Source organism: Vulpes lagopus, chromosome 2 (assembly GCF_018345385.1).
Source record: "Vulpes lagopus strain Blue_001 chromosome 2, ASM1834538v1, whole genome shotgun sequence".
Classification (NCBI taxonomy): Eukaryota; Metazoa; Chordata; class Mammalia; order Carnivora; family Canidae; genus Vulpes; species Vulpes lagopus.
In genome coordinates, this window is record NC_054825.1 from 112,679,695 (window position 1) to 112,703,565 (window position 23,871).

General features: G+C 43.8%; 1 protein-coding gene across 17 annotated transcripts in view; it reads left to right on the forward strand.

The window, feature by feature from the left end:
• AFDN (afadin, adherens junction formation factor) overlaps positions 1-23,871 on the forward strand; it is a 137,527-nt gene that overhangs the window by 90,082 nt on the left and 23,574 nt on the right. For all 17 annotated transcript variants that reach the window (XM_041745343.1, XM_041745325.1, XM_041745329.1 and 14 more), the window contains 6 exons: positions 332-530; positions 3,949-4,052; positions 6,297-6,383; positions 21,886-21,951; positions 22,163-22,236; positions 22,684-22,802. In XM_041745343.1, coding sequence (XP_041601277.1) covers positions 332-530; positions 3,949-4,052; positions 6,297-6,383; positions 21,886-21,951; positions 22,163-22,236; positions 22,684-22,802 — 649 coding nt within the window. The remainder of the gene's footprint in view (positions 1-331; positions 531-3,948; positions 4,053-6,296; positions 6,384-21,885; positions 21,952-22,162; positions 22,237-22,683; positions 22,803-23,871) is intronic.

Sequence of the window (23,871 nt, forward strand, 5' to 3'; positions counted from 1 at the left end):
AAAATAGGATTATTAGCAACTACATGTTAAAAAATTGCACAGGAACAAAAAGGACTACCATTGAAAAGGGAAAACCATTTTGTTGTGACTGAATAATTTCTCTTTTAAGGCTAAAGAGGACTTGTGATTAATTATTACTCTCTCGGTTTGTATGTTAACAGTATGTACTTCTCTGATCCATTGATTTGCAAGCTGGTTTTAAACATACTGAGAAAAGTGTTCTCCCTCTGTGGCCCTTGTGTGCGTGTGTGGCCTCACTGCACACGAGGAAGTCTGTGTGCCAGTCAGATAGCGTGTTTATGATGTCAGTGTACTCTTGTACTCTGACCAGGACCTGATAGAGAATGTGGTGGCTGTGGCTGAAAACACGGCTGACGAGCTGGCGCGCAGTGATGGCCGGGAGGTGCAGCTGGAAGAGGACCCCGATCTGCAGTTGCCTTTTCTTTTGCCAGAAGACGGCTATTCTTGTGATGTTGTCAGGAACATTCCAAATGGTTTACAAGAATTTTTAGACCCTTTGTGCCAGAGAGGTGAGTATCATTTACTGTACGTAGAGTCTAGGCTATGACCCGGGTTGAGCATTTTAGCAGTTCTGTGTGTTTGTGGGGCAGTGCGCTTGGGTCGAGCCCACACCATGTGCTTCTGGAGAAAGCAGTGTTCCAGGATCTGGACATAGCGTGTGATGGGGAGGTGGGGGCAGTCAGATATCCAGCCACAAAGTTCTTGTGGATGTGCTATGACCCTTCCATGGGTACTTGGTGCGCTCACCAGCTGTCACAGCCACAGTTCTGCCCAGGCTCATAGGAGTTGCTCCCCACTTTGTTCTGGTGGCTTGGCTCATCTGCTAGAACTGTATTGTCACTGTGTGTTGCTACCAGCAGAGCTGTCAGGAGGATCAGACCGTCTTAGTTCCAACCCCCACTCTGACTCCTGTGACGTGCCATCTACAAAATGGGCAGGTGGATAGCGTGTACCTCCTGGGATCGTTGTGAGGCTCGGGCACGCAGCCTATGGAGCCCTTACACCTCTGGCACAGAGCTGGTCTCTGAGTCGGCACTGCTGCCACTGTCACCTACTGCATGCTTGTGGGCCAGACTCCAGCTCATCGTGTCTAAGGGCAGCCAGCTTTCTCTGTTTGATCCTGTGTCTCTTTACATATTACTGTTGGCTATGTGTTGATAAAAATATCACACTTCTAGGGTGCCCAGGGGTGCTCAGTTGGTTAAGCATCCAGTTCTTGGTTTTGGCTCAGGTTGTGCTCTCAGGTGGTGGGATGAGCCCTATGTCAGGCTCTGCACTCAGTGGGGAATCTGCTTGAGATTCTCTCTCTCTCTCTCTCTCTCTCTCTTTCATCTCTGTCATTCCCCTCCACATACAACACTTCCATATGAAGCGTAAACTTTTAAATTAGACCACATTTCACTCCCAGTCTGCTACTTGTTTGTAACATTGAGCTCAGATGAATAGAGAAATAGATTCAAAATTCAGGAGTTAGTTTAAACAAAAATGATAATTGCAAAGTTAAGGTTTTGTGTTCGTCTATATAAATTTAGTCAGCGTGATTATTAATTTCAATGGTTCTTGCACATGCTACAATAAAGAGATTTCTTCAGAATTCTCATTTTATGAAGGCTGCTCCTTGTAATGAAAGGATAAGGTGTTTGGATGTCTACTGCAGGTGTGGCCGCAGTCCTGCCAGGAATGCTGCCTCTTGTGAGCAGTCAGTGCTGTCCTCAGAGTGGGCCAGGACTCCTGTCAGGGCCACCCTCCATCCCAGCAGAGTGTGTCTCCTGCTGCCCCACCACCTCACTGAGCCCGGGGATATGGGTCGCCGTGTGCGTTCCACTTAACACACCCCCGGACCCGCTGCCATCAGCCATGTGTTCCCGGGACCTCGCACACCCATGGATGGGCTACTGCAGCAGCACTCCCTGCCCTCCGAGGTCCCAGGTGGCAGGTGCCCAAGGCTGCGCCTCGCTGCTGGCTCTCCTGCCCCAGCTTGGCCCCTCGCCCCCCGGATGCAGACAGGCTGGCAGCCCCATCCCACTGCTCCATGTGCCCCCTAGCATTCATCTCAAGTCCCCATCATGTAGCCCTTTGTCTGCAAGACCTCTGCCTCCTCCTGACGCTTAAGCCACTTGTCCCACAAGTGATTCTGTGTTTTTTGAGGATGTTTTTGTGACATCACTTGAAGTGCACGTCTGTGTCTTCTCTAGGGTTGAGCTGGAGTCCTGGCAGGCGGGCGGGCTTCCCCTCCTCAGCACCTAGCATGGGGCTGCTGGGCATCGAGTGCTCAGCGGCGGCACTTTTCACTGATGGCTTATGCACGAGCACACGGGAAGGCTCACTTACTGGCATTTTTCAGATACGTGTGTGTGATTTGTGGTGTGTACACAGCTGTCGGTTTTGTGATGTGTGCCATAGCAGAGATGCTTGCCAAGATGGGAAGAGTGAGCTCTTGCCTTGGCAGTGGAGTTTGCTTCGGGACTTCCCCTGAGGCTCCCCTGGATGATTGATTTCAGGACATAGGTGATATTTCATCATGATCTTGGCATCCCCACCTTATTCCATATGTGTCAGGTGATAGCACAGCCTATTACAGAGATGCCTTTACAAGACTTACAAAGAACTCGGTGTTTTCTTTTATGACATCAGTGTTTTTAATTCTTCACGCTCAATTCTTTGTAAGCCAAATAAAGAACTACTATGTGCTCTCGGTTTATATTCCTTTTGTTTTGTCCTATAACATGATTGTGTGAGAGGAGGCTATAAAACCAGCACAGACTCATACCTGATCTGAGATGCATTCCTTCAGCTAAGAAAGCAGAAAATGTCTGCTTCATGTGGGATCCAGCCTCATTGTGGAACCCTGACATCTGAAAAAAAAAATTATAGAAAGTGTTCATTTCAAAATTGTGGTAATTACAATTCCCTCAAGCAGGGGAAAGAGAAGTTGTAGGTTATGTTTTAATGAAAATGGATTGAAACAATGATTTTTTAAAAAAAAGATAAGTTTATATCTTTAACTGTACTCTTGTGACATCTCCATTTTCCCTTACTGCAAAGAAAACCTTATAGGTGCCCCAAAATAACGGGCGAGCTTTCCTTACTGGTGGAATCTGAGAGTGCAGGAGTGCCAGGTGGCGTCATCTGGGGCATCTCCCAGCCCCAGGTCCACAGGCCGTGCTGAGGCGGTGTGGAGTTGGGCACGCAGTGTGCTCCTTGTAAATGGTAGCTTCTAGTAATAGACTGCTTTGGAGAAGATTTAAGAATTGTGCAAGGCCTATGAGATAGGACTTTGTCAGGAAATTTCTGAGTAACATAGAATAAGATCTGACTACATGAATGACCTATTTTTAATTGAAAAGCTTAGGTTTTGTAAAGATGTCATTTGTTCGTGATGGGAATATCAAAAGATACTCCTTAAAACATTATACAGTAATTCTAAAATTTGTGAGAAATGTAAGTGACTAAGTAAGGAAATCTGGACAGAGTCACGAGAAGGAGCCCATCCTGCAGGGCAGATACTGTCTTCCTGGAAACCATGGAGCTGAGTGTGCTGTGGGACGGTGCACGGCCGTGTGTACTCGTGTTGTCGCCGGTCCCCGTTGTGGAAAGCATCCTGGGTGTTGTTGAGGACAGCCTGGGCCGCAGGAGAGGACTCACAGTGTGATTCCGTAATTTCTCATAGAAGTAAGGAAGAATGTGCTGTGGAACAAAAAAGGAGGGAAGACCAATTTCCCTTTTCACTTGGTGTTGAATTCCATTGGACCCAAACAGTGATTGTGTCTGATAGTTCAGTTTTCAGAGGGAGTAAGGGTTGTAGAGAAAGGAGGGCACAGGTCATCATGAGGTAGTGAGCAGTTGATATGTGATGTTGCTTCCCTTCTTGAAGATGATGTAGCTGACATGCTTTTCAGTTTCATCATTTGCTTGTTTTCTCCTCAGGATTTTGCAGGTTAATCCCTCATGCACGTTCACCAGGTACTTGGACAATATATTTTGAGGGTGCAGATTACGAGTGCCATCTTCTGCGTGAGAACACGGAGCTGGCAAGTATTGTGAGGGTGATGGGTGGAACACAGACCTGTGTTCCTTACGATTTGAAAATGTAATGCAAACCTGTTCCTTGATTATAGTGAGCATTGTTGTGATAAGTATATTTTAAAATCATCTTTAAATACCAATTTTATTTTTAAAAATCTGAAACCATGATTTATATATATATTTTTTCCAGGCTATATATATATATATGTATATACACACTTGTGTCCATAAATAAATGGGATTTTTAAAAAATAAAGCATATTTCTACCCACAGCTATACCAGCCTTAATGTTAATAGATATTTTGAAGAAAATATTAATGAAATAGTCTTACAAATTTTATTAGAAAATGTTTTTCATTGGTAGAAATATTTTCTCCTTATAGCTGGTTCTACCTTTTTTTAAAACGTATCATGTCGCTGATATTTTGTATCTTTTTTTTTCATTTTTTAAATTTTTATTTAATTTTTTAAAAAAATTTTTTAGTTTTTTTTTATTTTGTATCTTTTGAAAGACTAGTCAGTCTCAGTGTTTGCTAGCTTCACACATTTTATGGAAAATTCTGCTTTGCTTTCTATGGAGAGTTTTAAACAACAAAGAATGTTTTCTTGTGCCCTAGAATGTGACAGCAGACACAATTGTCTTGTACTGCATATACTGGCATATTTCTCATTAACATATCAATCAAGAAAAAAAAACAAATGAAATTTTTCATTTTTGAACTTCATTGTTGAGTTCATCTAAATATCATTCTATAATTGCCATTTTCATTTTGAACCCACTTAAGGGTTCAGAGGAGCAAACCCATGTGCCAGTACTTCTTTCAAGGTTCCTGTGGGTTGGGGGTCAGTGCATTATGTGTGATTCAATGTGGCCATTTATTCGCTGGTCCACTGATTCCCAGTAGGGGTGGAATATCCGATGTGCCTAGGCCAAGATGCAGAGATTGTGGTGTGTGTATGGAAACAGCCATAAATCTGCTAAAGCTTCGGAGACTTCCTAGTACCACCCTAAAATACTAATCAGTAGTCAGAGCTGTGTATCTCTATTACATATCTAATTTCTGAGAAAACATAGATTATGCAAATATTATACTTAATGTAAAATCATGTAATGTGTATTTTTTATATCAAATTCCAAATAATTATTAGTCATGACTTAGTAGCCTGCTTTAGATTGGAAGCTGTATACTGTCCACCTCTAGCAGCTGAGTTGGCTGACAGCTACTGTCCCACCAAAGAGCTGATTGCATGTGGCCACTGACACAGGATGTGCCCCTCATACCTTCTCTCGACCTCACTAGCGATTTCCCAAGTGGTAGCAGTTCCCAACTCCCACATTTTATAGGACAGTGAGTACCTTCTTGGGTGGGATCACAGGTTCTTCATTTTCTTCATGTAATCAGAGATTCCTTGGGAGCTTTCAGGTCTTAATCTAAAAGAAAAAAAAAATTGGAATGTCATCTAATCTTATTTCCTTAAAATGTTCTTTCACTGACCTTAGTTCTAGATTAACAACCCACATATATAATTACCACCTGTTGGCCATGTGCCTTCATACATGTGTATTTGATTAATTAAACTATCCCTTAACGTGTATGACTGGTAATTCTTTTCTGTTGTTTTGTTCATTCTTTGTGTGAGGAGTGACATGTGTATAACATGTAACTTTGTGGACAGTTTATTTGTTTATGGATCAGTTCAAGAACCAGCTTCTCACTGATTCGAGTAGAACTGCCCACATCATGGGATTGTTGCGGTTGGGTTGTCTAACATACAGCAACTCTTGCATTTTCCTAAGAGACAGAGATGTTGGATCATCTTGGTTACAACTGTCTTTTGCTGACCTCCCCATAGATGGTGTAAAAGGAGTTTAAATTTCTTCTTTAAACACCTAGTAATTTATTTTGAAAGGTAATAAAGTAAGATTTTAATTTTTTGTGGTTGATTTTTCTAACCTGATGGTAATGGAAGTGTAGTTTTGTATTAAGTTCTCCAAATAATATTTAGATAGCATTTATGACTAGTTTCACCTTCACAGCTCTTGAGTTTAGTATTGATACTTCCTCTGCTGGGTTAATCCATGAGCAGTATCTGTACAACTTGTTCTTCTTTATTGTTCAGTTGCCTGTTCCCCCATGGTCTGTGCCATTTACCACAGTGAGTGTGATCAGCAGGTCAACTTATGAGTTGTCTAACCTCGATATACTTCATTTCAGCCATAAAGTAAACGTTTGTTTTCATCCTTCAGGCTCAGCCTCTGAGGAAAGAACCTGAAATAATCACTGTGACTCTTAAGAAGCAAAATGGGATGGGCCTTAGCATCGTTGCAGCAAAGGTAGGATGCAATTGGTGACGTGAGGGCTGTCACTGCATTCCTGAATGTTGAGCAGCATTGGGCCAGAGCTGAGTGTGCAGGAGCCCCTCACTGCCCATGGACAGGTGGTGCGTGCAGTTGTGTTTGTGGGGGAGGGGGTGTCACACGAATGTATCTAGGTGCTCAGGCTCACATAACTGCAGGATGGCATCTGCTCTGGAAATGGGAGCTGCAGGGAGTGTAACTTTGACTTCTGGTCGATGGTGCTCCTGAGAAGTGAGCAGAGTCAGAATGTGATGGGGCATGACAGGCATGGGAGAAAGGAGATTCCTGAGTTTGAAACAGGAGTGAGGTCTCGCACGTGGTCGGAGGTGGGACATTAGACACCCTTCTCAAGTATTCCTGCACATGGGCATCACTGGGCATGTGTCACCCAGGCAGACTGTGGCTCCCTGTCCGGGTGGTCTCTTCCAAGGGGCCTGGAGAGCACATCCTTCATCTGGGCTGCACATAGGCTCTTTGTGGGGGGATTGTGAACCAAGTGCACCCCAGCTGTCCTTAGTGTAAGTCCTTGGGAACAAGCAGGGATGGCATAAAGCAGGGCTGTGCTGAGGGCTGTCTGCATAATTGTAAACCTGTCCTGCGAGGCAGGAGTGGACTGAGGGATGTGGTGCTCTGGTGATTCTGGAGCTCATGATCGAGAGGTGAGGGGTTTGTAGTGTATATTGACACCACAGAGAAATGACAGGGACTTGATGGAGGGACATTTCAGGAAGCTGTGTCTGCAAAGGGCATGGTGTATAGGTTGAAAAGAAGAACCTGAGACCATAGGTGTGATTCCAGCTGAAATCAGCTGGCCGAGGCGAGCCTTTGTAGGTGTGGATGGAAGGGGGTTGCCTAGCATGGGGTCACCCAAGATGGGCCAGAAGAGGGTAGGTCCAGAGCCTGGTAGTACAGCTCATAGTCCAGAGTTCCTTACATCTGTCAAGGGTCATGCACATGGGCCGTATTTTCAGACTGTCCTAATTTAATAATTTACAACTCAAAACATTTGGAAATATGAATGGAAAGGTATTAGACATGGACTATTTTCTGTTTACCATTTGAATCAGATGCTCATTTTTAGGGAAAAAAAATACTCGGATGATACATTACCTGGCTGTACTAAGATATACAGGAAAGCTCTAACGTGCATGTTTTCTGGTGTGTGTGTATTCATATACACATTTTCTTTCCAATACTCGTTGGAATATTAAGTACTAACCTCTGGGGTGGCAGGGCCACCATTTATTAGCACCTCCATCTTTTCTAGCTTAAAAAGTTATGCTCTCTCTTAGTAGAGAACTACCTATTTTCTGAAGATTCAAGTCTGATTTACGTAAGTGTCTTTGATCCTTTCCCTAGCACCTGGTGATGTGTAAAGGACAGGCGTGTACCCAGTGAGGCCCACATGAGCATCCCTGCCCTCCCCTTAGGCCTCTGTTCTTGCCAGGCAGCCAGGTATCAGTGGGCGGTTAGAACCAGGTGATGGGCTGAAGTTACAGTCACGCCTTGATTCCCATACCTGTGCCCGTGGGTGAGCAGGGGAGGGAGGGCACTGGCCAAAGGCCTCTGGTCTCCCCCAGGACTGCTTCCTGCTAAGGGTCTAATGACAGGCAGTAGGGAGAGTCCACTTACTGCCAGGTGGCATCCCTCCATCTTCCTGTAGACTGGGGCAGGAGAAGGAGTGAGAAAGCAGTGAGTGAGTGTGGAGGACAGGACCTCAACTGAGGCCTGTGAGGAGGTCTCTACATGGCGGTGCTCAGCCAGGACCAGTGATGACAGCTGGTCTAGGGGCCTTCTCCCCCGCCCCCACCCTGTGCTGGCCACAAAGCTGTGCTCATGTCCTCTCGACTAGCTCTTCACCCCCACCTCTGCTGACTGTATTCTGTTCGTATATGCTTTCCTGCAGGGAAGTTTGGGGAAGACCCTGTTCTTTCTGTAATGAGGAGGAAGTATTTTGCTATAAAAATGGAAATGACTCTGAAATCCTTGCTATCTATCACAGAAGTATTTGTAACTTGTGGTCAGAAATCATGGTAGCACGGTGGTGACTGACTGCTCTTAGCCTCACGTAAGTTGGAAACACGGAGGATTTAGTTTCAGGCTACATGGTGGTCTTAAGAGGAGGTCTTTGGGGATCCCTGGGTGGCGCAGTGGTTTGGCGCCTGCCTTTGGCCCAGGGCGCGATCCTGGAGACCCGGGATCGAATCCCACATCGGGCTCCCGGTGCATGGAGCCTGCTTCTCCCTCTGCCTGTGTCTCTGCCTCTCTCTCTCTCTGTCTCTCATAAATAAATAAATAAATAAATAAATAGATAGATAGATAGATAGATAGATAGATAGATAAATAAATAAATAGAGGTCTTTGTTGTTTCACTAATACTAGAATAAACTCAGTGTGAAAGTAGTAGCTAATTGTTAGGGTGACATTTATTCTAAGAGAGTACTGAATGCCTGTTGTGTGAAAATAGAGTATAATTTTCACTTCTTAGCCTTTCAGTCTCCAGGTTTCTTTTGGTGTACTGACATGTTAAAAAAAGAGATTGAAGAAAAAACTGGAAAATACCAGTATTTGTAATTTGGATGTAGGATGATACAGTTGGGGCTTCATGGGGAATAGGAACAACACAGGGAGTTAGAAATTGTAAAGATCACCTTTTTACCACCTGAAGCTGGTGTGGAGAGCACAGCTCCTGTCACATCCGCGGCAGGCTAGCCGATGCCTGATTCTTGAAAAAAGTGTGCTCTCCTTCCTGCCCCCTTCTGCGTGGCTCCTGCCACAGGCCTCCCCTCAGAGTTGAGAACCCGAGGCAGGGAGCACCTGGTGTGTCTCTGCCCTCATCTCATGCACACCCCTTGCTCTCGCCCTCTCTCTTTTTCTCTTGCTCTCCTGTGCACGCGTGCTCTCCCCTCTCGCTCTCTGTCTCTCTTTCTTTCATGGGCGCTCTCCCTCTCTTTCTCTCGTACTCTCTCTCTGTCGCACTCTCTCTCTGTCTCTCGCAGTAGGCCCCGTGAGGGTAAGCTGGGAAGGTAGCGTTCTCGCCAACATCTCTGGGATTTCCACTCTTATTGTTTCTGGTCTTTTTAAATGCTTTCCACAGGGAAAGTATAAAGTTATACTAGAAAAAAAAGTAATGATACACATTTCTTGAAGAGATTCCAGATTTGATGTTAAGGTGATTAATTTATCAGTTTATCCAGTGGATTTAATACAACTTGAGTGTATACTTGGCTCTTGTGCCCTTTCTCCCACTGAGAACATCTTTATCAGTAAATACCCTGATCACTTGAGGGGTGAGGCAAAGAACATCCCAATGAGTGAATGACATCAAGAGGTCATTATTTATTCAGGGATACGTGTTGGATGTCTAAACGCCTCAGGAGAAGGGAGATCAGTGAAGGCTTCCTGAGGAAATGCCTTTTAGGCTGAAACTTCAAGGGTGCCTGCGTGTTAGCCAGGTGGAGGATGGTGGGCAGAGAATTTCAGAAGAGGAGCGCCAGGCGAAGGCGCAGCCTGGTATCTGGAGCACAGGAAGCATGGCAGAGGTGCATCTGGGAGAAAGGGCATGAGTCCCTGTCACCCATAGCAGCGTTGGCATACTTTGCCTACAAGGGGCTGGATGGCAAGTATTCTCTGCTTTGTGGGCCGTGGGGCCTCTGCTGCGGCCACGAGCTTGTGTGGCCTCAGCGGGAACACAGCCGTAGGGCAGTGGCCAGTGAGGGCATTTGGCTGTGTCCCAGAGGAACTAAGAGTCCCTGACATCTTGACGGGGTTGTGCATTTACTGTAGGTCAGGGAGTAGCCATTGGAGGGGTTCACATAGTGTAAGGGGATCAGAGTGAGGTTTTGAAAGTTTATTGTTCGTCCTTTGAGCCTGCAAGTTTGAGGGGCTCAGAAGCACCAACAGAAGGACCAATAGTAATTAAGCTATTAGGTACCAGTGGAAGGTGGTAGAGGCTCGGCCTGGGAAGCAGCAGCAGAGGTGGGCGGTCCACTGGCTGGAGGCAGGTAGAGCACGTTCACTGGGGTCAGGCACTTTGTCTTGTTCACTGCTAAGGGTTAACAGTTTCTGATGCATCATAGGTGCTAATCCATATTCGTTGAATAGTAATTTTCCATGCAAACAATGAATTGGCTGTAGTGGGTGACAGAGAAACAGTAGAATGTACCAGGGTTCTGTCTTCAGCTGTTGAGCATGTGGAAGTGGCTTCCACGAAAGCAGGGCTGGGGGCAGGGGAGAGATTTGGGCAGCAAGAGAGTCAGGTGTTCAGTTTTGAACATGCTGCATTTGAGATCTGGGATGCCTGTGGAGCCAGGCAAGTGGATATGTTGTGCAGCAGACAGTTGAGTATATGGGTATGGAAGTCGGGGAGTGAGAGCCAGAGATGCTCAGAGAAAGGAACTCACAGAATATGGTCTAGAATATGGTCAGTACTGGACAGTGTGCCACTTTAAGAATGAACAGGGCGTCGGTGCCTATTCTTGAAATGAGACCCGAATCTTGCAGTTCCCTTGTATATCCTCTTGCTTCACACAACCTGTTTTTCCCCAATTTCTTTGTAATGTCTTTGTCATTAGGAAAGGAATGTTCAGCAATAAAAGAAGTCCTTTAATTTATACACTTTTGCTAAAACAACACCGTAGCTGATACATAGCGTGGGTCTACATAAATTATAACAATAGAACAGATTTATTTTGGAGATTTCAAGAATGTATGTGAAGCACAAGGCAGGCCAGTGCCGGGGCGAAGGGTGGGGAAGGGTTTCAGCATGACTGGGAGACTGGGAGTTGTCCCTTCCGTCCTGCCCTGGCACAGCTCAGGTCCTTCGGCAGTCTGATGCCGTGGGATGCCTGAGCTCCGGGCAGATCTTGCGTGTGCGCCGCACGGTGCTGTCTGTCATCTTGTTCCCTGATTGCTGCTGGAGCCTGGATGCCCCACCGGCTGGCTTTACCCTCAGTAACGCTTACTTGTGTCTGTGGATTTTGTTTTCTCTTTAAGCTGTTGTGGTCTTTGTATCTGGCCCAGTCTTTTTTTTGATTTTTTTTTTTTTTTCCTAATTAGTGTGTGGCTAGCTGCTGTGAGCCTGGACGATGTTTTGATGTTAAGCTCCCTGACGCCCCTTCCACATTGCGGTTCAGTTTTATGAAATCCAGATGATTTGGAACAGTATGTGTGTGCAGTTTACTTCTTTAAAACATTGCTTTTGGGGAAGTTTAGTATGCTCCTTCTTACTCATCTGTGGGACAATATGATGCTTCCTGTTTAATTTGGATTTTTAAAATACAAACAATTCCCTCTTTATTTTTCTAGCTCTTTTTAAAGTTTAATAAAGTACAAAATGAACAAAAATCAGAGCTGACTGGTTACGTAAGAGCTTGAATGTGGCACTGGCTCCAGTCCGTGCTGATAAATGCCATACAGTGTCCCGACGTCCAGCTCAGACTTGTGCCGACCCGGGTCCTGAAAGACCAGCTGTGTGGGTTGCTGTTGAGAACCAGGGAAGCACACAGTTGTTTTTTCCTCAGTTGGAGAAGTTGCTGTAGTCCTGAGATCAGAATGTGGTTCTCTGTTGTCGGAAGAACAGGATCGGTGGTGAGTTTCTTTAGGGTGTCGTTGTGGATGTGGATGTTCTTGTGCAAACTCTGAGCTGTGATCCTTCCAAGAATGCTGCTGCTTCCATTAGAACTTGTTTAAACCTGCCAATAATTAACTTGCTCATGAGGCAACCATTTACTGTAGCTTGTGATTCCACACCCAGGGGTTTGTTGTTATATTTTAATGTTGCACATTCTTTAAGTTCATAAAAAATAAAAGGTTCCTATACCCTTTTTGCACAAGGAAGAACCCCATAAATTTTCTCCTGCTGATCACAGTGCGGTGAAAATTGCTTGAAATAATACCGACTGCCGTTGTATAACTTACTGAGATTAAGTGGTGTAACTTCTCGTGGGCACTTTGGGTGGCTTTTACTGTCTCTAAAACCCATTTTTGCTAAAAGTGAATCTAAAAATCATCATTTTAAAGGTACTTAGGATATATTATCATTTTATTTAAAAATGAATAGTTGAGTAGTATCTTAAAAATGTGTTAGTCTGTTCTTTTGGACTCTGCTGATTTTAAGTTTTTAAATCTTAATTAGCTTTAAACACAAAAAAGATTCATGTGCCTTACAAAAGAGATGGTGCAAACAGTGTTTATTAACATAACATGTTCTCACTGTTTGAAAAGTAAAATCTGGACGTGAACTACAATTAAGTCCCTTGAAGAATTTGAGACTTTCATTCTTAATTTTCTTTAATGTCCTTATTGTGACCACCACATGGGAAAGACCTAGTCGGAAAGATGAAGTCAGGAGCTTCTTGGTTCCTTTTTAAAATCATTTTCAAAGTATCCAGTGCGACTGCATTTCTTCCATGGAAGTGCCAGAAATAATTTTCCATTAAGTGGAATGAAATGACTAGTGCCCTCCATGGCTGTTCATGAATTTGGAAATGACGTTTTATATTTTCATTCTAAAAGTAAAATAGCATCCTGGGTTTTGGCACCAAATTAAATAAATAAATACATACATACATACATACATACAAACAAAATAGCAAATTATATAAAAGAATAATTTTTTGCCTTCTTATACTAATGGTCTAAGTGCTAATTTCTTGGATTGATGGGATTACTGAGTTTTGTTACAGCACTGACGTAACGTAATAGGAACATGAAGTGTTAATACTCCCACACCGTGGGACTCTTGGTAAGAAGTGATCTTTCTGTGGCTTGCTGGACACAGGGAATCACTGGTGGAGCGCCAGGTCTGAGGAGGGTTCAGACTGCCTCAGCCTCCCCTGCCCACTCTCAGCGGGCCGGGGAGTCAGGACACACCCCTGCAGGGGCCAGTCCCCGCATGAGCAGTGCTTCTACAGAAGCCAGGAGCTCGCCTGCGTTGGTCTCACTCCTTTCACACCCAGAGGCACTGTGAGAACCTTGGGAAAGCCCTGCTCTCCACACACACACACACCACGTGTTGCGTGCAGTTTCTGGGGATCCACGGGCCTCCTACAGCCTCTCCAAGGGACCCAACTTAAGAATCCCCACCCCCCCATTCAGGTCATTTCCTTTGTTTTATAAAGAGGGAAACAATAGATGTGATGTGTTCGTCTTGTGTGTGATGCTCAAAGGACGTGAACAGGGCTGGACCTGGGGCCTGGCTCACAGGAGCCACGCGAGGACTTGCAGATGGCACCGCACCTGTCAGGGAGCACCTGGCGTGAACTTTCGGTGTCTTTGAGGGTAGAATGTATATCAAGAATGAGTTTTATTTCAGAATTAAGGTAACTCCTACGAAGAAGAGAGCTTTGCAGTGTTTTTAAAACCCTTGTCTGAATTTTGATAGTTTATGAATGAGAACTTGTTTGATGAGAAGTAAAGCAGTTTCCGACACTGAGAGGAGCACGTGGCAGAGTGTTGTACTGACAGCCTGATGAGTTTTCAATACTGCTGAGCTCTGAAGTCCCCCAGCCCACTATTGTTCTGGAACCTTCAGTAAAGGGCCCGGACTGTGTCTCCAGCCCTGGGAACAATAGGCTTGACTCTGTGCCTGCATATCTTCCTTCCTCCTGCTGCCTTTTTTTTTTTTTTTCTGGATTGTGTTTAATGATGTTTTCATGCTGTTCGTCATCTCTCCTCCCCCACACATTCAGTGTGCCACGGAGCGTGGGAGGTGGAGGTTCCTCCTGACGGAGTTTCTGTGCCCGAGGTGAGCGGACCTCACCCTCCGGCTTCCCACAGGTGCACGAGCAGGCGCCCAGACCAGCTGTCTGTCCATCTGTCCGGAGCCTCCTGGCCCCTGCAGACGGTTGTCGCCCGGGCGCGCGGCTCGTGTCTCGAGAGTCCTGGGCAGAGTCGGGCGCCTGGCAACTGAGGCCTCTCTGCCTCCATCGGTGCAGCCGGGAGCCTATTTCGGTAACTTACTGCCAGCCTTCCTCTGCCCCTTTCCCCAAGTAAAGCCCGGGACGCTCTCGCTAACCCGTCCCCTGCTGCCCTGTCCTCCTCTTGTGCAGTAATGCCACCTCCCTCCTAACCCCTTCTTTCCCTTTTCAAGGAGAAAGCAAACTCAAGATGCGCTTTAACCTTAAATGCTGAGACCACACATGTAGTGCTCTCTGTTACTCCGTTTTCATTGCTTTTCTAAGGACTGAGGATCTGGCTCTCTGCTTTTTTTTGTCCAGCTTGGCTGGTGCAACTCGGTCACCACTGACCACTCTCTAGGAGTCTGGAGTGACTTTGGAGAGGGCAGGCACCACACAGCAGCCCGGGTACTGTACCACCATATTCTTCCCCCAGGTGTCTTCAGAAAGGACAATGTGTTTTTGACATTTAAAACTTTGCTTCTCATTAGTTTAATTAAACTCTAAAATTGTATTTAGTGTAATTCATAATCCCTGATGCCTTTGGAATATATAACTGCTTTTCAGGATCCCCTTTTTAGAAGGGAATTTGAGGGGCACCTGGGTGGCCCAGTTGGTTAAGTGTCTGCCTTCGGCTCAGGTGATGATCTCGGGGTCCTGGAATGGAGCCCCACATTGGGCTCCCTGCTCAGCGGGGCACCTGCTTCCCCCTCTCCCTCTGCCCCTCACCCTGCTGTGCACTCAATCAAGTGTTCTCTCTCTCTCTCTCTCTCTCCAATTAATAAATAAGATCTTTTTTAAAATTAAAAAATAAAAGAGAAGTTGATTTTAAATAGGTAATGGATAATTCTAGATGATCCAGCTTATTAATCTTTTAATTTTACAAATAAGAGACTAAAAATACAGTAATATCTTCAAATGCCAGTTTAGGTAGCTTTAAACAAGTAATTCTTAAAGTTATTTAGCTTTTATGTTTTAATGATTGTGGTTACTCCTCCCATGGTTGGAAACCAGGGTGCATAACGTTATATATTATATTGTGGTAAAATCTGTTTTTTTACCTGGTTATCTGCCTAATTGTAAATTTATTGCTAGTACCTGTGCTTACTAATAATGTATAGTATGAAAAGTCTGTAGTTTTGGAGTAGTGTTGTCTAATAGAATGTGTGCACCACCAAGGTAATTTTAAATACTGTATTAGCTAAATAAGAAAAAAATTAATGTTTTGTTTTATGCAATGTATCCGAAATGTTATGATTCCAACATGTAGTGAATACAAGTAATTAATGAGATATTTCAGGTCCTTTATTCCATAAAAAAGCTTTTATATCTGGGTATAATTTGTACTTAACACATTTCAGTTTGTACGAGCCACATTTCAGCCACATATTCAGTATAGCTACATGTGGCTTATGGCTGCCGTATCTGACAGCAGTTTTATAGTGTCTAATACCATTCCACCAACATTTGAAAAGCTGTTTCTTTATATTTCCGTAATTGGCTTCAGTTAATGTTTATATTGCTCATATTTACGTTATTTTACTGACAGATGTGTTACATTGGTACTTAGCAAAACACTCCTGGACCCATTCTCCTGTCTTAATTAGAAAAGAAGTAGACTTAGGGTGCTTGGGGGACTCTGTCCCAGGGTGAAGCATATGCCTTCAGCTCAGGTCATGATGTCTGGGTCCTGGGACCGAGTCCCCCATCGGGCTCCCTGCTGCCCTCTGCTTGGTGTCTGTCTGTCTCCCTCTCTCTCTCTCTCTCCCCCCCTTCCTCAAATAAGTAAATAATATCTAAAAAAAAAGAATGGATTTGCCATACAAATGCAGTTTTCCAAGGCTAGGTTAGTGTGTGCATTATTATTCAGAAATAAGACATAAGTGATTAAATGTTGCTAAAATTTTGTTTTATACAGTTTTTATCATAATGTATAATATTCTTATTTTTATTCAGATGAAGTGGGGCAGGTAGTGAGAGCTCTGTAATGTTAAGGAGTTCTTGTAGGTTGACAAATGGTAAGTTTGCCTGGGTGCTCACAAGAGCTGACCTGGCCCCAATTGGAGCGACAGTTAGCAGGGGCAAAGCAGCACCTCCATGCCCTTCTGTCCAGCCTATCAAGGTAGACATTCCAGACCAGGGCTGCTGTGGCCAGATGGAGACAGTGGGTCCCTTAGAGTCAGTCCGAGAGATGTGCTATTTTGGGTTGAAAGTAACTACCCATATTGTGTGTGTGTGTGTGTGTGTGTGTGTGTGTGTAGTTAGAAATTCCTTAGACTTCTTTGATTTCTGAGTATCTGTCTGTAATTTTGTTTTTCTAAAATAATTACCAGTAGAACTGGTAATTTTCTGTGTAACAGTTGTACTTGCAGTTTTTTATGGCCGGTTTATGCCTGTGCAAATGAAGTTGCAAATGAAGTATAGATGGGATTCAAATAAGCAGAGGTGGGAAGGGACCAGAGTGGAAGGAGCGAAGGGAGTTCCAGTGGAGTAGGTCACTAAAGAGAATGTGTTTACAGAAAGGTAAAAGGTTAGCAGGATGGCAACCTGTTTATAGAAATTTAAGCAGTGAATCTTTTAGATAAAGAATATTTCTAGGTAAGTAGTGCAAGGTTGACACTACACTAGTAGGATTCAAATATCAATGAAAGCTTGGATACTTCTTTAGAATATTCTAGATCTACATTCTTCACTGGTATATCACTATATATATAATGTATTTCATCATTCACCATCAGTGACCTAATTAAAGTCCATTGTATGACCAACCTTAAAAGGATCTTTTAGAAGCCTATTGGGTGTTTGGAATTGAGTTCTCTAATGATTGTCTTGTAATTCCTAAGACAAAGACCTCCTTTTCTGACTAGGAAATGCATGGATAAATTGAACTTGGAATTAAAGATGTGATTGTAGCTTAGAACATAGATAAATTCCATCATGTGAGAAGATAGTAGCATCTGTTAAATACTGTGCCTTTCTCATCATCCATACCTGACAGTAATGGAGTGCTTCTTCCAAAACAATACATGTAGTGCTGTAGTCAGAAATGCTGAGGGTTCCCAACTTTATAAACTAGTGAAGTTTCAGTGTTACCAGTGTTTGTTACCAGTTCAGTGTGTGATGGCTGCATCTGCTGCTTCCTAACCCACTAATCCTAACGTGTCCATTCAGTAAGATTCTGGACTGTCTCATGGTAGGTTTGAGAGTAGAGAGTTGATCATATAGGAGTAGCAGAGAAGGCAGCGACCAGGGAATGGAACTGGAACTGGGGGGAGAGCCGCCCATACTATCACACAGTTGGAACACAGGACAGAGTAACCATCTGGGGCATAGAGATGAGGAAGAGCTTCTATTGTGCAGATGTTGGGAAGGTCTATGGCTTGGTGAATGGTGGCTGGTGAGCCCAGGAATTGAATGACAAAAGCATTTTGGCAGACGCATTGCATCAGACATTTTGTGTGGAAAGTACAACATAAACAAGGGCCAGAACACGGAAACAGGATGGAATGGGGTCATGGGAAGGACGATCTGGATCGGGCCCCGTGTATCATGAGAGGGGCTCAGAGGGTGTGGTGCTTGGGGAGGCCGGCAGGATAGCCACAAGGAGTGCTTGCCAGGACTGTTGTGAGATTTACACTGGAAATTTGAAGGTGTGACGATCATGATGTTGTCCAGTGTCTACACTACATCATCAGTTGTACTTGAATATGTAAACTTAGACTTTGTAAACATCACATCACATTGCATGAAGGATATGAAACTGCCTATCTAAAGGTGCTACAGGGTTTCGGGATATTCACATATTGTTTGCCATTCATATGGAGTTTCCCATATGTAAGTATGTATTAGTTCTCTAAAATGTAAAATGGTCGTGGGATATGGGGCCTGGTGGCTCCCTTCGGGGGTGTGATTCCTCCTCTAAACGAGGAGGCTAAAAGCATAAAGGGACATAGCAGCAAAGCTACTATTCATGGTGAGGGTAGAACCATCCCCCTCTTCTCAGAGTGAGAATTGTGATAAAGAAGCTAACCGATGGGCAAAAGAGAGTGTGAGAGCAGGGCCTTGGTATAGGGAGAAGCAAAATTGTATTTTTGTCTTTTTCTTTTATTATTCTATTTTGTTATTTTAGAAAGAAAAAGAGTTCTCTTACAGTTTGTCTAAATGTTATTTTTTCCATTATTAATAGTAATCTTTTCTTATAAAGAATATCAGGAAGGGAGAGGTCTTGGTTTATTATTTTAGAATGCATATATTTGGTATTTAATTTTTTATTTCACTGTTACTAAAAGTATTATTATTACTGGTAAACATTTTTCTTTTCAAATATGGAAGTAATTGAGTATCTTCTGATAAGGACAATTTTTATAATCTGTACTGCATCCTGAAGATGTCAGTGCCCACCATTGACATTGAAACTGTATCCTGAGACACCACGAGCATTGCTTCTCCCTAGCCCGATGGAGAACTCCGGAAACAGGTGGCTATGCTTTTAGAGCCTTTGAAGAAACAATCTGGCCTCAGGTGTTAGGTGTAAGGAAATACCATGTACCATTTACAGAAAAGGAAAAGGGGGATTTTCAGTGCCCCAGTCAAAATTACTAGACAGGTACAGAGAAGACTGCTCCGGAATGTAAGCTTTGTGAGGGAAGGGGGCATTTGTCTCGTTCATGGATGTACGTACAGGGCTTAGGACAGTGTAAGGAGGCATTCAGTGACTATTTGTTGAGTGAGATTGTCATTTAAACATCTGAGTTGTTGGGGGTGCCTGGGGTCTCAGTGGTTGAGCATCTGCCTTCATTCAGCTCAGATCATGATCCCAGGATGCTGGGATCAAGTTCCACGTCAGAGTCCCTGCTCAGTGGGAAGCCTGTGTTTCCCCCTGCTTTTGTGCACATTCTCTCTCTCTCTCTCTCTCTCTCTCTCTCTCGCTCTCTCAAACAAAAAAATAAAATCTTTAAAAAAATAAACAGCTGAGTTGTTGAATTAGTCAATCACAGATTACATAAAAGTATAGAATATATGGGGAAAATGATTTAATTAGATGACATGTGAGGGAATTCCCTGTACCTTGTAACAGATAGGGTTGGGGGTGGAGGCTGCCTTAGAAGTAATTTCCCTGAGTGCATGTTAGGTCCCTGGGTTCAAAGAAACCCAGCATTGGCCTGAGTGAAGTTGGGTCAGAGGTTTATCTGTTCTTTTTTTGCTAAGTGATGTGCTAAAATATAGAAAAGTCATCATTTATTGAGGGCCTACTATATATATTTTTTATTGTGACATTTCAAATTTACAAAAAAGTACAAGCTTCCCCAACTGTCTCAGGGCTTTTTGTTGCTTGTATGTGTGTGGCGGAAGGACCAGGTACAGGTCACAGGTTGTCCTGCTATATTGGAAGTGCTGGATGATTTCTGCAGGGCAGGCATCTGTATGGGAGGCAGTTGGATGTCTGGCGCTGTGCAGAGCTGTAGCAAGGGGACTCGGGAGTTGTCCGGGTACAGACAGATGGACACCGAGGAACCCATGGGAGTGGAGGGATGGAAAAATGGAGACCAGTGGGGAGCTGCCACAGAGGAGACTTAATTTTTATCTTGTAAACAACTTATAAATTCAGCTCACAGATAATGTAACCACATGAAATTTGAAGCATACTGTTTCCTGAAGTGGAGTTGTTTTATTAAATTGAGACATTTTATACCATTTTTTATAACGAGATACATAATAGATGGTTTTAGTCCAAAACAGTGGCTCATGCTAGACTTGCCCTGAGGGGAGAGTGGGGATGGCCTCAGCCATGCTTGGCAGCCAGACTGTCCCGCCAGACCTGCTCTGTGAGCGAGAGGGTGAAGTGAAGAGTTCTCAAGTAGAATGGGGAAAATTAACAAGGCAGGAAACAACAAATGTTGGAGAGGATGCGGAGAAAAGGGAACCCTCTTACACTGTTGGTGGGAATGTGAACTGGTGCAGCCACTCTGGAAAACTGTGTGGAGGTTCCTCAAAGAGTTAAAAATAGACCTACCCTACGACCCAGCAATTGCACTGTTGGGGATTTACCCCAAAGATTCAGATGCAATGAAACGTCGGGACACCTGCACCCCGATGTTTCTAGCAGCAATGGCCACAATAGCCAAACTGTGGAAGGAGCCTCGGTGTCCATCGAAAGATGAATGGATAAAGAAGCTGTGGTCTATGTATACAATGGAATATTACTCAGCAATTAGAAACGACAAATACCCACCATTTGCTTCAACGTGGATGGAACTGGAGGGTATTATGCTGAGTGAAATAAGTCAATCGGAGAAGGACAAACAGTGTATGTTCTCATTCATTTGGGGAATATGAATAATAGTGAAAGGGAATATAAAGGAAGGGAAAAGAAATGTTGGGAAATATCAGGAAGGGAGACAGAACATAAAGACTCCTAACTCGGGGAAACGAACTAGGGGTGGTGGATGGGGAGGAGGGCGGGTGTTGGAGGGGAATGGGTGACGGGCACTGAGGTGGACACTTGACGGGATGAGCACTGGGTGTTTTTCTGTATGTTGGTAAATTGAACACCAATAAAAGTTAATTAAAAAAAAAAAAAAGAGTTCTCAAGTAGAAATGATGTGCTTCCAGAGCGTTGTAGAAAATCTCTTTCAGTTAAGTCATTTATTGAAATCATGGTCTTTACAACTCTCTGTGATACCTTTATATTTTTGCTTTTATGACACAATACTTTGTAACTGTTGAAGTTACCCTGAGTTAAGGAACATGTATTTCGTTATGGAACATTGGTAGTAGTAATAAAAGTGAGATTCCACGCATGCCATTGCTTCCTTAGGTTGTTCCGATAATTATCCACATTTGATGTTTAGGTTGCAGTTGTAATATCCAAGTAGAACATTGGTGATTTCTGTACAAGAGTTGCATGTGTTCCTTAAACCAGCTTCACAGCAGTTGCTTGTCCTCTGGTGATAGAACATGAAGTACAGCTGGTGTGTATCCGTGTGGATTGGGGCTCCTGGCTTCGGTGTTCACCTCAAGTTATAGCGCGTGACGTTTACATTGAATCTATACAGAGGACTTTCTACATACTGTTCTAGGACTACCTGAGTCCCCCTTCCTGTACACCACAAGATGTTTCCTCTTGTTTTAAATTTTAAAATATAGCTTTGGAAAGAATAAGGGGATATACGTAAATATTGGAATATAAAAACACTAGTAAATGACTTTTACATTAAAGTGATTAATAGTGTATTAATACATCACGAGGGTAGCTTTAGCTCACTTAGGGCTCTCAGAACTTATGTTGAATTTCCTTTAGGATTCCAGGTCTTTGTCTTCTCATCAGCTGGTTTTTTAATTGATTTTTCAGGAGTACTTTTCGTTCATTTAGAAACATAAAATACGTACACTTCCTGTTCCTTCCTTTATATTTACCAAATAGAGTATTGATTTTTTTAGTACTAATTTTCATGTGAAACCAAAAATCAGGACTTGTGTTGCAATTATCCTTGTGCAAATTTTATTTTTCTTTTTATTTTACTGAGTATTGTGTTTTTTTTACTATGCATTGTCAAGCAGTGTTTCCTTTTTTTGCTCAGGGTGCTGGTCAAGATAAACTTGGAATCTATGTCAAGTCTGTTGTAAAAGGCGGTGCTGCGGATGTGGTTAGTATCATTTTTAAAGTTGTAAGTTTTCAGTATGTCCTATTCAACAGATGGCCTGCAGTGTGCCCACGGATGCTTGTAGTCCTAGCACACCGTGTACACTGCTTGCTGACATACAAATGTGAGCTTCCTTACTATTGACTTTCCCCTTCCACCTCTTGCCCTTGGCTGTCCCTACCGCCCAAAATACGTGCCACCTGGGTATGCACAGGATGGACGCCTGGCTGCGGGTGACCAGCTCCTCAGTGTGGACGGACGAAGTCTGGTAGGACTCTCTCAAGAAAGGTATCATTTATGTATTTGTTGTTTAAAGCTCGATGTTAACATGTTTAGGGATACTGTACATTTGGAATTGGAAGACAAAGAATAAAGCTAGGAAGCTATGCCCTTACTGTTCACCTTTTTAAATATAAAACGGTGTATGTGACACCTCATTTGTTACCAGATTATAAATATGTATTTTGGTTTGGAGCAGTTTCTTGGAAGCTTAAAAAACCCCTACTCTTAGCATGTCCTGGGAATTTCTGAGTATCATCTTACCGTTCTTAATGTGATAACAGGAGGTGTGTGTTTAGTTAATCTTTAAAGGAAGGGAATGAGCAGTAGGTAATGTGTCCGAAGGTCAGACTGTTCCTCAGAATTGCCGATGGTTGCTCTGGTTACAGGCCAGCATTGTGAGAGCAAGCACTACATTTCACTTTCCTTACCTTTGTGATGCTCGCTTCTTCCTAGGGCGGCAGAGCTCATGACAAGAACAAGTTCTGTGGTGACACTAGAAGTAGCAAAGCAAGGAGCAATTTATCACGGCCTCGCCACGCTGCTCAATCAGCCATCCCCAATGATGCAAAGAAGTAAGAGCTTATTGTGGAAAATCGCATGCTGCCACCTCTTCTTACTATCGCCAATAATAGCTGGCTTGTGCTGATCACTTACCGCATGCCATGCAGTTTACGGTCATGACCTTCTCCATAGTCACAAAAACTCTGTGGATTAGGTGTTACTGCTTTCATTATCCCAGCTGGGGACACAGGCGCTTCAGCACGATGCGCAGGATGTAGCCAATAAAAGCATTGAGGGTGGGCCGCTGACCTTCTGGCCACGTAGTCATTCACTGAGTCCTTGCTCCCAGGGGCCCCGTGGGCCTGGCCGGCCACCAGAGAGGGTTTCCATCCTCCTGGCACTGGGCACTTAGTCGTAGTGGTGGGTGATGCATGTTATAAAGTCTTCAAAGAACAAGTAGAATTCTCTACTGAAACGAGGTCCATGTGTGTGTATGAATACATATTCCAGTATTCCAGGACACGTTTATCCTGATGTATGGACTTCACTTTAAATTAAAAGCTCAATTATTTAGATAAGGTAACCTGTTAGTGGGAACCATGATTTTGTACCTACATCAAAAATCTCATAATAAAACCAATATGAATGTAGGGCTTTCTAAGAGGATTAGTTCAGAAATCATAGGGAAGAAACATTAGGACTCATAGTACCTTTTAAATCAATATATATTTGCCTTTACTTGGCTAACTTTATGCACAGCCGCCAGATCTGGTCTTGATGGAACTGTCTTCTCCATTGAGGTCAGTGTCCTGGTAGCTTTAAAGTCCAGGACCTGAGGTCCACCTGATGGTAACACAACAGCTTCTGAGAACCTGGGCCTACCGTTACTGGAATAAACAAAAAGCATGTCTTAACACAACCCTGTGTGGTAGCCCAGGCCTTGAATCCGCATTTCTTACTTTTTTGATGACATCATCCCGTATTGGTGGTCTAATGTCATAGCTCATGACATTAGCTTGGTTTCCAAGAAGCAAACCTGACCGTGAGGTAGAACAGAGAACACAGCAAGGCTGCCACACAGGGACACAGGAAGCCAAAGTAGAGAGTGGACAGTCACCTAGCTGGTGGCAGTGCCAGGTG